We start from the raw sequence: 13,390 nt of genomic DNA on the forward strand, positions 1-13,390 counted from the left end.
GTTGGGCCAGAAGTGACCAATTCAAAATAAATTAGCCCCAAATGGGGCAAAAACAAGCAAAATCCACAGACAGGGGGCAGCAATTGGCCCCTGCCTGGTTACAAAAAGCTAAGCTACCCCGCACCAGCGGTCTGGTAGCTGTGGTCAGAAGCACAACCTTGCTTTTTGTATAGAAGGATAGGATCTCGCCAGTGCCCCAACTCCACAAGGAGCCAAGACACTGAACCCGTCAAAAACAAAACCAAAAGAAAAACTCTTGGTGCCAAAAACCACCAAGACAAGACACCCCAAATTGCACTCAACACAGCCTCAGCGCACTTGATACACCTCAGTAATACTAATACACCTCAGTAATACTAATACACCTCAGTAATACTAATACACCTCAGTAATACTAATACACCTCAGTAATACTAATACACCTCAGTAATACTAATACACCTCAGTAATACTAATACACCTCAGTAATACTAATACACCTCAGTAATACTAATACACCTCAGTAATACTAATACACCTCAGTAATACTAATACACCTCAGTAATACTAATACACCTCAGTAATACTAATACACCTCAGTAATACTAATACACCTCAGTAATACTAATACACCTCAGTAATACTAATACACCTCAGTAATAGACTTCAAGACCTACATCAAGGCTACACCCACAGTTAATGACAACAATCCCACAGTTAATGACAACAATCCCACAGTTAATGACAACAATCCCCACAGTTAATGACAACAATCCCACAGTTAATGACAACAATGCCACAGTTAATGACAACAATCCCACAGTTAATGACAACAATCCCACAGTTAATGACAACAATCCCACAGTTAATGACAACAATCCCCACAGTTAATGACAACAATCCCCACAGTTAATGACAACAATCCCCACAGTTAATGACAACAATCCCACAGTTAATGACAACAATCCCACAGTTAATGACAACAATCCCCACAGTTAATGACAACAATCCCCACAGTTAATGACAACAATCCCCACAGTTAATGACAACAATCCCACAGTTAATGACAACAATCCCACAGTTAATGACAACAATCCCACAGTTAATGACAACAATCCCACAGTTAATGACAACAATCCCCACAGTTAATGACAACAATCCCCACAGTTAATGACAACAATCCCACAGTTAATGACAACAATCCCACAGTTAATGACAACAATCCCCACAGTTAATGACAACAATCCCCACAGTTAATGACAACAATCCCCACAGTTAATGACAACAATCCCACAGTTAATGACAACAATAACCTAACCTAACCTAACCTAACCTAACCTAACCTAACCTAACCTAACCTAACCTAACCTAACCTAACCTAACCTAACCTAACCTAACCTAACCTAACCTAACCTAACCTAACCTAACCTAACCTAACCTAACCTAACCTAACCTAACCTAACCTAACCTAACCTAACCTAACCTAACCTAACCTAACCTAACCTAACCTAACCTAACCTAACCTAACCTAACCTAACCTAACCTAACCTAACCTAACCTAACCTAACCTAACCTAACCTAACCTAACCTAACCTAACCTAACCTAACCTAACCTAACCTAACCTAACCTAACCTAACCTAACCTAACCTAACCTAACCTAACCTAACCTAACCTAACCTAACCTAACCTAACCTAACCTAACCTAACCTAACCTAACCTAACCTAACCTAACCTAACCTAACCTAACCTAACCTAACCTAACCTAACCTAACCTAACCTTTTTTTTTTTTTTTTGTTTTCGCAGGGGAATGCATTTACGCACTGAGTGTGGGACTCCTGGGCAGCTAATCGGCCCAGACTACCCACTAAACCCCTGCGGATGCCATCGGCCGCTTTTTACAAAGAGGCGCCTCGGATCTAACTAGCACAAGGCGCCTCAGCGACTGGCCGGTCTCTATCCCCAGAGACCGGACTCTCCACTCTCAGGGGCCCTCCGACATCTGGAGGACCCCTGCCGCCGGGTGGGACCCTTGTCCCACCGATTCAGGGGGGCGCCCGCAGGCGCGCCCCCAACCACCAAGGCGAGCCGCACGCCATCCAGTCCGGAAGCAGACCGGAGGCAGCGGCTCTCCGTCTTATTCGGCCGCAGAGGATAGGGACAGCGGCGCACCGTAATACCGGCAGTCCTCCTCCTCTGCGGCCCCACCGACCACCATGCCTGCGCCATGGCCGCGCCTCATTCGGCCGCAGAGGATAGGGACAGCGGCGCACCGTAATACCGGCAGTCCTCCTCCTCTGCGGCCCCACCGATCACCATGTTTGCGCCATGGCCGCGCCTGGTCGCGGAGGATAGGGAGAGCGGCGCACCGTAATACCAACCCCTCCTCTTCCCCCGCGACCCCTACCACGGCTGTAAGAGTAGAGGGCTTAGCCCTCTTCTCTCACAGCCACTGAGCCAATTGGCTCTCCAACCTGGGTTACCCGACATGGGTAACCCACCACCAGTTGCCAGGACATTTGCCAACGGCTAACAAGACCCCTAAACGGGGAGTTATTAACCGTCGCCCAGGGTGCACCAGCCCAATAACTTGTCAGCCGCCGCTATCACCGAATCAAAGATCAAGTGACAGAAGCAAACCTTCAAATCATCGAGCCAACGTGGAGGTTTCCTGACAGTAGCACCCCAACCTAACCTAACCTAACCTAACCTAACCTAACCTAACCTAACCTAACCTAACCTAACCTAACCTAACCTAACCTAACCTTTTTTTTTTTTTTTTTTTTGTTTTCGCAGGGGAATGCATTTACGCACTGAGTGTGGGACTCCTGGGCCGCTATCCAGCCCAGACTACCCACTAAACCCCTGCGGGTGCCATCGGCCGCTTTACAGGGAGGCGCCTCGGATCTATCTAACACAAGACGCCTCAGCGACTGGCCGGTCTCTTTCGCCAGAGACCGGACTCACCATTCTCAGGGGCCCACCGACACCTGGTGGACCCCTGCCGTCGGGTGGGACTAGTCCCACCGATTTAGGGGGGCGCCTGCAGGCGCGCAAGGTAGCGCCTGCGTCGCACCCCCGTCCGCCTTCTGCGGATCGGCTCCGCGAGGGGGTGGTCCTCGCGGTTCCTTTCCTCGGCCTCCCTCTGTGACATAACAGTCTCACAGAAGGAGGCCACTGCCGCCCAGGCTCCGTCACTCCCGAGCATCGCATTGACGACACTCGGGAGCGACAGATCCACTCCACCGAGCACTGCCACCAGATCGTGGCGCTGCCGACTCCACCTGGGACACTGCTCTAGAACATGTTGAGCAGTGTCCCGAGCCTCGCCACAATCGTGGCAGACCGGCTCGGTCTCCCGCTGGGCCACGCGGTGCAAGTACTCACCGAAGCAGCCATGCCCGGTGAGCACCTGCGTCATGCGGAAGGTGAGAGGCTTGCGCCGCCTCAACATCCATCTCTCCAGGACCTGGCGCAGGGCCTCCACTGTGCGTACACCGTACGTTGCCCGCGCCAGGTCTGCCTCCCACCTCCGCATGAGTTCCGCTTGCCCTCGCAAGCGGACCCGCCGGACCATCTCAGGCGAGGGGTGCTCGCCGATTTCCCTCCTGTTCGCCACAAAGTGGTAAACCTCGGCGAGCACCTCCGCCACCAACTCCCACGGCGGGTCGCCCGCGAGGGCTGTGGCCGCAGAGAACGCCACTGTACGGTACCCCCGTATCGCCCTTACCGCGATCACCTTCTGCGCCTGCCGGAGAAGGCGCTTATTCTCCGCGGCAAGGGCGTCCACCCAAACGGGGGCGCCGTACATCGCCATACTCCGGCACACGCCGGAGTACAGCTTCCGTACAGCGTCGCTGGGCCCACCCAGATTGGGCAGGAGTCGGCCCAGCGACGCAGCCGTCCTGATGATCCTTTGCCCCAGCTCTCGGAAGTGGGGGACAAAGGACCATCTCCCGTCGAGGATGAGGCCCAGGTATTTCATCTGGGCACTCACCCTCAACTCCTCATGACCCACCTGGAGGCGCGCCCCTGGGGGAGGTCCTCGCGTCCGGGCCCCGCGGAAGAGGAGGACTTCGGTCTTATCCAGTCGGACCCGAAGCCCCAACCTCTCTATGCGGCCGACCAAAAGGGCGAGGCCCGTTTCGGCCAGCCGCGCCGCCTCACCGAAATTCGCACCCCGGGACGTGAAGAGAGTGTCATCCGCATAGCAGATGACACCCGTCCCGGGGGGAAGCCGGCACCGCAGGACCCAATCGTATGCGATGTCCCACAGGATAGGGCCGAGAATCGACCCCTGCGGGACACCGCACCCGACGCCCCGCCGGACCATTTGGCCTCCCCTGTCCTCGTACAGGACGACCCGCTCCTCCAGGTACGCCCCCAACAGCCCCCGCAGGTACGAGGGCACTCCGAAGTACCGGAGCGCCTCCCGTATTACACAGTGCGGGATACTGTTGAAGGCGTTGGCGATGTCTAACGACGTCGCCAGGGTCACCTCGCCTTCTCTGTCCGCCTCCTCCGTCACCGACCGCAGACGCCTGAGGGCGTCGATGGTGGACCTCTTGGCCCGGAATCCGTACTGCACGTCAGAGAGACGCGGTCCCGGGCCTTCCTCCACATGCCGAACGAGGCGAGAGGCCACAACACTCTCTAGGGCCTTCCCAGCCTCGCTCAGCAGGACCAGAGGTCGCACCGCCGAAGCCGAGTCCAAGGGCCGGCTCCCCTTCGGAATAAGGCAGAGCCGGCCCTCCTTCCATAATTTCGGGAACTGCCCCTCTCGCAGACAGCGGTTGAGCAGCCCCCGAAACTCCTCCCCGAGGTGCACGAGAATCAGCGCAAGCACTTTCCCGTGCACCCCGTCTGGACCCGGTGCCCTCTTCCTTGTCTGGAGGCGGTCGAGGACCACCTCCATTTCGACGTCGGTGACGGGAGGCGGATCCGCCTCCACCTCTTCTCCCTCCGCGTCAGGCGGCTGTCGGGCCATCCTCGGAGGAGAAAACCCTCGCGGATTGCCGGGGAATAGATCCCCGACAATCTCCCCCAGCAGAGCTGGCTGAAGGGTCTCCGTTAGCGGGGTCGCCTGTGGGCGCAATTTGTCTCGCGCCCACTTATACGGCCGGCCCCATGGGTCTCTTTCGATACCCTCCACCAGCTCCTCGAAGGCTTCCTCCTTGGCCCGACCGATGGCCAGCTGCAGCTCCTTACGGTTTTCCACATACACCGCATACAGCTGACCATCCCTCTCCTCGTCCCGGGGACTGCGCCGCCTGCTTCGACTATAGGCCCTTCGGGCCGCGTTGCAGGCGACGCGAAGGGCGGCAATCTCCGCCGACCACCAATAGACCGCCCGCCTAGGGGGGGCTCGACCTACGCTTGGCATGGCCGCCCGGCACACCGCTGTGAAAGCGTCGCCGAGACGGTCAGCCGCGTCGTCCACCCCCATTCCGTCTAGAGGCGGGAGGCTCCAGCGGCCGACGATGGCCGCCTCTTCCGCCAGCTCCCGGTCAAGCCGCGTAAGGGCCCAGCGCGGGAACCGGCTGCGCACCCGGGACGATGATGCCGCCTGACATTGGGGGGCGGCCGACACCTCGAACCGAATATACAAGTGGTCCGAGAGTGTCTCCACCCCCCCTTCCACCCTCCAGTCCGACACGGAGCGCGCGGCGGAGGGGGTGGCGAACGTCAGGTCCACCACCGATCCGCCCGTCCGTCGCACGCACGTGTGGGCTGTCCCCCTGTTTAGGAGAGACAGCCCCGCGGCCAGCGCCCACTCTTCCACCTTTCGCCCCTTGGGCTCCGTGGCCGGGTTCCCCCACGCCGTTGATTTGGCGTTGAAGTCACCGGCCACGAAGACCTTTAGGGGCGCTAACCGCCTTATTTCCGGCCCCAGAGCATCCAAGAACCGCTCCAGGGCCGGCAAATCCCGGTTCGGGGAGAAGTAAACACCAATTATGGCGTACTCTCCCCGAACCGCCACCACAAAGCCGTTCCCTCTCTTCTTAATCGCGAGGGGAGGGGCGGCACCAGGCCTAGCCACGATGGCCACGAGGCCATCCAGATCCCCCGCCCAGTGGGGCAGGGAGGGAACCGCGTACGGCTCCGCGACCACCGCGACATCCAAATCCCACTCCGCCATGGATTGCAGGAGGAGATCCTGCGCCCTAGCGGAGTGGTTGAGGTTGGCCTGGAGGAAGGTGACCCCCATCACTCCTCCATTTGGCCGACTGGCGCCTCCCCTTGCCTTCCCTCGCGCGGAGGAGGGGACGGCCCTTTCCCTCGGATCGGGGGTGGGTTGCAGGCCCTACCCCCCATCACGTGGCCCGCCGGCTTGCCGGCGTCGCGGCATACCGCGCAGCGGGGCTCCGCTGTGCAGGAGGCGGACAGATGCCCTGTCTCCCCGCACCTATAGCAGAGCCGGCTGCGGTCCGTCTGCGAGGGGCACAGCGATGCAGTGTGCCCCTTCCCCATGCACTTGTAGCAGTGCATGGGGCGCGCCTCCAGGTGCCGGAGCTGCACCCGGCTCCAGCCTACCGTGAGGCTGCCCGCCTCGATCAGCTTTTTGGCCGTCGTGACCGGGCAGCGCATCAGGGCAGAGCCAGAGCCCCGCCAGTCTGAGCGGATTTCACCCACCCAGACCTGGTCCTCCGTGCAGCTCCCGGCTTGCGCGACCGCAGCCTTTATCCGCTGCGCCGTTGCCGCATCATTCAGTCCCGTCACGCGGAAATCCGCAGTTTTGACGGGCCTGAAAACGTCCACGACGCCGGCCAGGGCCACCTTCAAGGCCGAAGCAAGTGCGTCCGCCTTGCCTGAGCTAGAGGAGCCGGGGACCTCAATTAATCTCGCTCCGGTCGCACTCGGGCGAATCCGAAGCGAGCCAATGCCCAGCTCCTCCAGGTTCACCTCTTGCTCGGCCTTGAGGAGGGCGGAACTGTATGTGGCCCCATTTTGCACTGCCTCCGGCTGTAACTTAAGAATTACAGCCGAGGAGCTAGGGGCCGACAGTTTTTTCACCACCCTCAGTGGCGCCGCCTTGGGGGACTCCTTGGGCACAGGTGTAGGCGCCCCCGTGGGTGCCGCCGCAGGCTTGGGCACGGTCGCGGGGGGCCCCTTGGGTACCGCCGCGGGCTTGGGCTTAGATTTTTTGCCCTTTCCCTTTCAACCTAACCTAACCTAACCTAACCTTTTTTTTTTTTTTTTTTTTTTTTTTTTTTTTTTTTTTTGTTTTCGCAGGGGAATGCATTTACGCACTGAGTGTGGGACTCCTGGGCCGCTATCCAGCCCAGACTACCCACTAAACCCCTGCGGGTGCCATCGGCCGCTTTACAGGGAGGCGCCTCGGATCTATCTAACACAAGACGCCTCAGCGACTGGCCGGTCTCTTTCGCCAGAGACCGGACTCACCATTCTCAGGGGCCCACCGACACCTGGTGGACCCCTGCCGTCGGGTGGGACTAGTCCCACCGATTTAGGGGGGCGCCTGCAGGCGCGCAAGGTAGCGCCTGCGTCGCGCCCCCGTCCGCCTTCTGCGGATCGGCTCCGCGAGGGGGTGGTCCTCGCGGTTCCTTTCCTCGGCCTCCCTCTGTGACATAACAGTCTCACAGAAGGAGGCCACTGCCGCCCAGGCTCCGTCACTCCCGAGCATCGCATTGACGACACTCGGGAGCGACAGATCCACTCCACCGAGCACTGCCACCAGATCGTGGCGCTGCCGACTCCACCTGGGACACTGCTCTAGAACATGTTGAGCAGTGTCCCGAGCCTCGCCACAATCGTGGCAGACCGGCTCGGTCTCCCGCTGGGCCACGCGGTGCAAGTACTCACCGAAGCAGCCATGCCCGGTGAGCACCTGCGTCATGCGGAAGGTGAGAGGCTTGCGCCGCCTCAACATCCATCTCTCCAGGACCTGGCGCAGGGCCTCCACTGTGCGTACACCGTACGTTGCCCGCGCCAGGTCTGCCTCCCACCTCCGCATGAGTTCCGCTTGCCCTCGCAAGCGGACCCGCCGGACTATCTCAGGCGAGGGGTGCTCGCCGATTTCCCTCCTGTTCGCCACAAAGTGGTAAACCTCGGCGAGCACCTCCGCCACCAACTCCCACGGCGGGTCGCCCGCGAGGGCTGTGGCCGCAGCGTACGCCACGGTACGGTACCCCCGTATCGCCCTTACCGCGATCACCTTCTGCGCCTGCCGGAGAAGGCGCTTATTCTCCGCGGCAAGGGCGTCCACCCAAACGGGGGCGCCGTACATCGCCATACTCCGGCACACGCCGGAGTACAGCTTCCGTACAGCGTCGCTGGGCCCACCCAGATTGGGCAGGAGTCGGCCCAGCGACGCAGCCGTCCTGACGATCCTTTGCCCCAGCTCTCGGAAGTGGGGGACAAAGGACCATCTCCCGTCGAGGATGAGGCCCAGGTATTTCATCTGGGCACTCACCCTCAACTCCTCATGACCCACCTGGAGGCGCGCCCCTGGGGGAGGTCCTCGCGTCCGGGCCCCGCGGAAGAGGAGGACTTCGGTCTTATCCAGTCGGACCCGAAGCCCCAGCCTCTCTATGCGGCCGACCAAAAGGGCGAGGCCCGTTTCGGCCAGCCGCGCCGCCTCACCGAAGTTCGCACCCCGGGACGTGCATCCGCATAGCAGATGACACCCGTCCCGGGGGGAAGCCGGCACCGCAGGACCCAATCGTATGCGATGTCCCACAGGATAGGGCCGAGAATCGACCCCTGTGGCACACCGCATCCGACGCTCCGCCGAACCATACGACCCCCCCCGTCCTCGTACAGGACAACACGATCCTCCAGGTACACCCCCAACAGCCGCCGCAGGTACGAGGGCACCCCAAAGTACCGGAGTGCCTCCCGTATTACACTGTGCGGGATGCTGTTGAAGGCGTTGGCGACGTCTAAAGACGTCGCCAGGGTAACCTAACCTAACCTAACCTAACCTAACCTAACCTAACCTAACCTTTTTTTTTTTTTTTTTGTTTTCGCAGGGGAATGCATTTACGCACTGAGTGTGGGACTCCTGGGCAAACGGCCCAGACTACCCACTAAACCCCTGCGGATGCCATCGGCCGCTTTACAAAGAGGCGCCTCGGATCTAACTAGCACAAGGCGCCTCAGCGACTGGCCGGTCTCTTTCACCAGAGACCGGACTCTCCACTCTCAGGGGCCCTCCGACATCTGGAGGACCCCTGCCGCCGGGTGGGACCTCTGTCCCACCGATTCAGGGGGGGCGCCCGCAGGCGCGCCCCCAACCACCAAGGCGAGCCGCACGCCATCCAGTCCGGAAGCAGACCGGAGGCAGCGGCTCTCCGTCTTATTCGGCCGCAGAGGATAGGGACAGCGGCGCACCGTAATACCGGCAGTCCTCCTCCTCTGCGGCCCCACCGACCACCATGCCTGCGCCATGGCCGCGCCTCATTCGGCCGCAGAGGATAGGGACAGCGGCGCACCGTAATACCGGCAGTCCTCCTCCTCTGCGGCCCCACCAACCACCATGTTTGCGCCATGGCCGCGCCTGGTCGCGGAGGATGGGGAGAGCGGCGCACCGTAATACCAACCCCTCCTCCTCCCCCGCGACCCCTACCACGGCTGTAAGAGTAGAGGGCTTAGCCCCCTTCTCTCACAGCCACTGAGCCAATTGGCTCTCCAACCTGGGTTACCCGACATGGGTAACCCACCACCAGTTGCCAGGACATTTGCCAACGGCTAACAAGACCCCTAAACGGGGAGTTATTAACCGTCGCCCAGGGTGCACCAGCCCAATAACTTGTCAGCCGCCGCTATCACCGAATCAAAGATCAAGTGACAGAAGCAAACCTTCAAATCATCGAGCCAACGTGGAGGTTTCCTGACAGTAGCACCCCAACCTAACCTAACCTAACCTAACCTAACCTAACCTAACCTAACCTAACCTAACCTAACCTAACCTAACCTAACCTAACCTAACCTTTTTTTTTTTTTTTTTTTTTTTTTTTTTTTTTTTTTTTTTTTTTTTTTTTTTTTTTTTTTTTTTTTTTTTTTTTGTTCTCGCAGGAGGAAACCCATTTACGGGCGACCCAGGGGAAGAACATCTCCCCCGGAGTGTGGGGCTCCCAGGCCGCTGCCGGCCCAGACTACCCACTAAAACCTCCTGCGGCGTTTTCCAACCAACCGTTGATGGGGGCGCCATGGGATCGCGGACATTTCACCACGACGCCCCCCGGTTCTGCCTCGCCAGGCGTCCTCACCGTAGCAGACGACGGGCGTATCGTGCCCGCCGCCTGCCACCTCTGCCTCTCCTGTTCAGAGGGGCGTCGGCTTGCGCCTCACGCACCCTCTCAGCAGCCTCCTTCTGCGACATGACAGCCTCGCAGAAGGAAGCCACCGCATCCCAGCACCTTTCGCTGCACAGCATCTTTTCTACGACGCTGTGCAGCGCAAGGTCTTCTCCTCCCAGCTCCACTATCAGCTCCACCCTCTCCTCCGCCCACTTTTCGCAGTCTGCCAGAGTGTGTTGGGCCGTATCATCCGGCTCTCCACACTCATGGCAGACCGCGCTCACCTCTCTGCCAATCCTGTGCAGGTAATGACCGAAGCACCCGTGTCCGGTCATTACCTGCGTCAACCTGTAGGTCAGCTGGCCGTGGCCCCTTCCAACCCAGTCTGCGAGCGATGGCAGGAGCGCCCCAATGGTTCTTACACCATATGGGGAGTTCTCCAGCTCGACTTTCCATCGCTCGCGCAGTCTATCCACGGCCAGCTGCCTGACCGCCCTCATTTCCCTGGGAGCGAGCCTGATTCCAAGTGACCTGCACCTGGCCCGCTCCCGGTACACCTCAGTCTGTACCTGGGCTTCCAGTTCCCATGGCGGGGTTCCGGCAAGAGCGCAAGCTGCCGCCCAAGCCACCGTCACATAGGCCCGAGCTATGCGGTTAGCCACAACTTTTTGTGGCCTACGCAGTCGGGCCTTATTGGCTGCGGAGAGCCTATCTGACCAAATCGGCGCCCCGTACAGCGCCATGCTGCGGGTAACTCCCGCATACAGCTGACGGCACGTGGCGCCAGGCCCTCCGACATTGGGCAGCAGACGGCTCATTGCCGACGCCGCGCCTATTACTCGGGGAGCCAATTGACGAAAGTGCTCCCCGAAGTCCCAGCGTGAGTCCAGGATGATGCCCAGGTACTTTAAGTACGGCTTCACCTGGACTCTCTCCCCGCCAATGGGAACGCATTCATTTGAGGGCGGTCTCCAACTACGCTTCCTCCCGAAGGCGATGACCTCACATTTGCTAAGGGCCACCCTTAGTCCCAGCATCCTGATGCGTGTGAGCATCAGGTCTGCCGCGACCGCCGCAGCCCTAAGGGTGCTCTCCAACTGCTCCCCCCGGACAGCCACCATTGTGTCATCCGCATAGCAGATGACTATTGTCCGGGGGGGTAGGGCCGCGCGGATGGCCCAGTCGAATCCGACGTTCCACAGCAGGGGGCCTAAGACCGAACCCTGGGGAACGCCACAGGTCATCGCCCTCGACTTCCTTCCCTCTTTGTCCTCGTAGAGCACCACCCTTCCTGTTAGGTAGTGCCCTACGAGGTTCCTTAGATAGAGGGGCACTCCGTGGTACCGGAGCGCCTCCTCTATCACTTCATAGGGGAGGGAGCCGAAGGCGTTCGCTATATCAAGCGATACGCCCACGGCCCCTCCCCCTCCCCCAATTGCTTCCTCCGAGAATGTCCTCAAGGCCCCGATGGCATCAATGGTGGACCGCCCCTTTCGAAAGCCATATTGGCAGTCCGACACATTGGGTCCATCATTTTCCAGATGCTGGGCGATTCGGGCCGCCACGATACGTTCCATCAGTTTACCCGTCTCGTCCAGCATCAGGAGGGGCCTCCACCCCGAAGGAGAGTCCTCAGGCCGGCCTTCTTTCCTAATAAGGACAAGCCGGCCCTCTTTCCACGGCTTTGGGAACCGCCCCGTCGACAAGCAGTCGTCGAACAGCTCTCTGAGGCGGCTCCCAATGTGTTTCGCCGCCACCGGGAGTATGGGACCAGGGACTCCGTCTGGGCCTGGGGCCTTTCTGCGGCCCTCCAGACGCTTTAGTCCCCAGTCAAACTCCTCGTCTGTCACCGGTGGCACGCTCGCCGTGGTGGACTCCCGTTCAGGGGCCGACATCCTCGGAGGGACAAATTCCTCAGCAGAGGGGAACAGGCCTTCCACGATCCGCTTGAGGAGGTCCGGTTCCATGGAGGCCGTGGGGGGGGCGTATCGCAGTTTGTTGCGTACAGTCCTGTATGGCCTCCCCCATGGGTCCCTGTCGAGCGTGGCCAAGAACTCCTTGTAAGCGTCGTCCTTGGCCTTGGCTATCGCAGCCGACAGGGTCCTTTTGGCCTCCTGGAGAGCGAGGTGCAGCCGCGCCTCCTCTCCATCAACGACATTGCGCCGCCGTCTGCACCGCGTATATTCGCGTCTGGCTCGGTTACTGGCGGATCGGAGAGCAGCAATCTCTTCCGACCACCAGTGAACCGCCGTTTCCACCAGTGAACCGCCGTTTTTGCAGCCGGCGGCCCGGACCTCCTCATCGAAGCGTCGCAGATTCGCGTGAGCGACGCACGAAGGCCTGTTGCCCTCTCGTCCACACCAAGGGAACGGCTTGGTGTGGGTTCTATCCATGCTTCTGTCATGGCCGCCTCCTCAGCCAGGTCCCTGTCGAGGCTGGCCAGACACCATCTCGGGAACCCCCGGTCCCGCCCCCTCAAGCCCCGTACGGGCTGCTGGGGCCTGTTGGAGACCCCCATTCGGATGTACCTGTGGTCCGAGAGGGTCTCCACGTCCTCCAGGACACGCCAGTCCACAACACGCGCGGCAATGACGGGGCTCGCGAAGGATATGTCGACAATCGACGCCCCGTTCCGCCGCACGCATGTGTCGACGTTGCCCCGGTTTAGGACTTCAAGCCCCAAACCCACAGCCCAATCATACAGGGCCTCTCCCCTCGGATCGTCGACAGGAGAGCCCCAAGCCGAGTGCTTGGCGTTGAGGTCTCCCATCAGTAGCACCGGTGCTGGCGCCGCTCTCCCGATTACCTCACCCATCCTCTCGAGAAAGTCCTCAAAGGCACGCAGCGGCCTATTGGGGGAGAAGTATGCCGCAACTATGGCAAACTCCCCCCATTTTGCCGCCGCGTATCCCGGGCCACTGTCAATTCTCGAGAGGGGTGGGCGATCTCCAGCTCGGGGAGAGGTGATTGCCACCAGCCCGTCCGTGTCTCCGATCCAAGTAGGAAGGGGGGGGACGCAGTACGGCTCCACCACGACGGCAGCACCAATGGCCCACTCCGCCACGTGCTGGACTAGGAGGTCCTGTGCACGGGCGCAGTGGTTGACATTGGCCTGCAGCACCTCTGCCTGTTGCGCAGACACGCCAGGCA

The 13,390-nt window shown here is 59.8% G+C and overlaps 1 protein-coding gene across 1 annotated transcript; it reads right to left on the bottom strand.

Annotated features, from left to right (window-relative positions):
- Positions 1-5,670: 5,670 nt before the first annotated feature.
- On the bottom strand, positions 5,671-6,186 carry LOC128678424 (uncharacterized; the record flags this gene model as incomplete). The annotated part of the gene is made up of 1 exon (XM_053759970.1): positions 5,671-6,186. A coding segment is annotated over exon 1 (516 nt), but the record flags the coding sequence as incomplete, so codon positions are not given.
- Between the last annotated feature and the right edge of the window lie 7,204 nt (positions 6,187-13,390).

The sequence above is a fragment of the Plodia interpunctella genome, chromosome 19, assembly GCF_027563975.2.
Source record: "Plodia interpunctella isolate USDA-ARS_2022_Savannah chromosome 19, ilPloInte3.2, whole genome shotgun sequence".
Lineage (NCBI taxonomy): Eukaryota > Metazoa > Arthropoda > Insecta > Lepidoptera > Pyralidae > Plodia > Plodia interpunctella.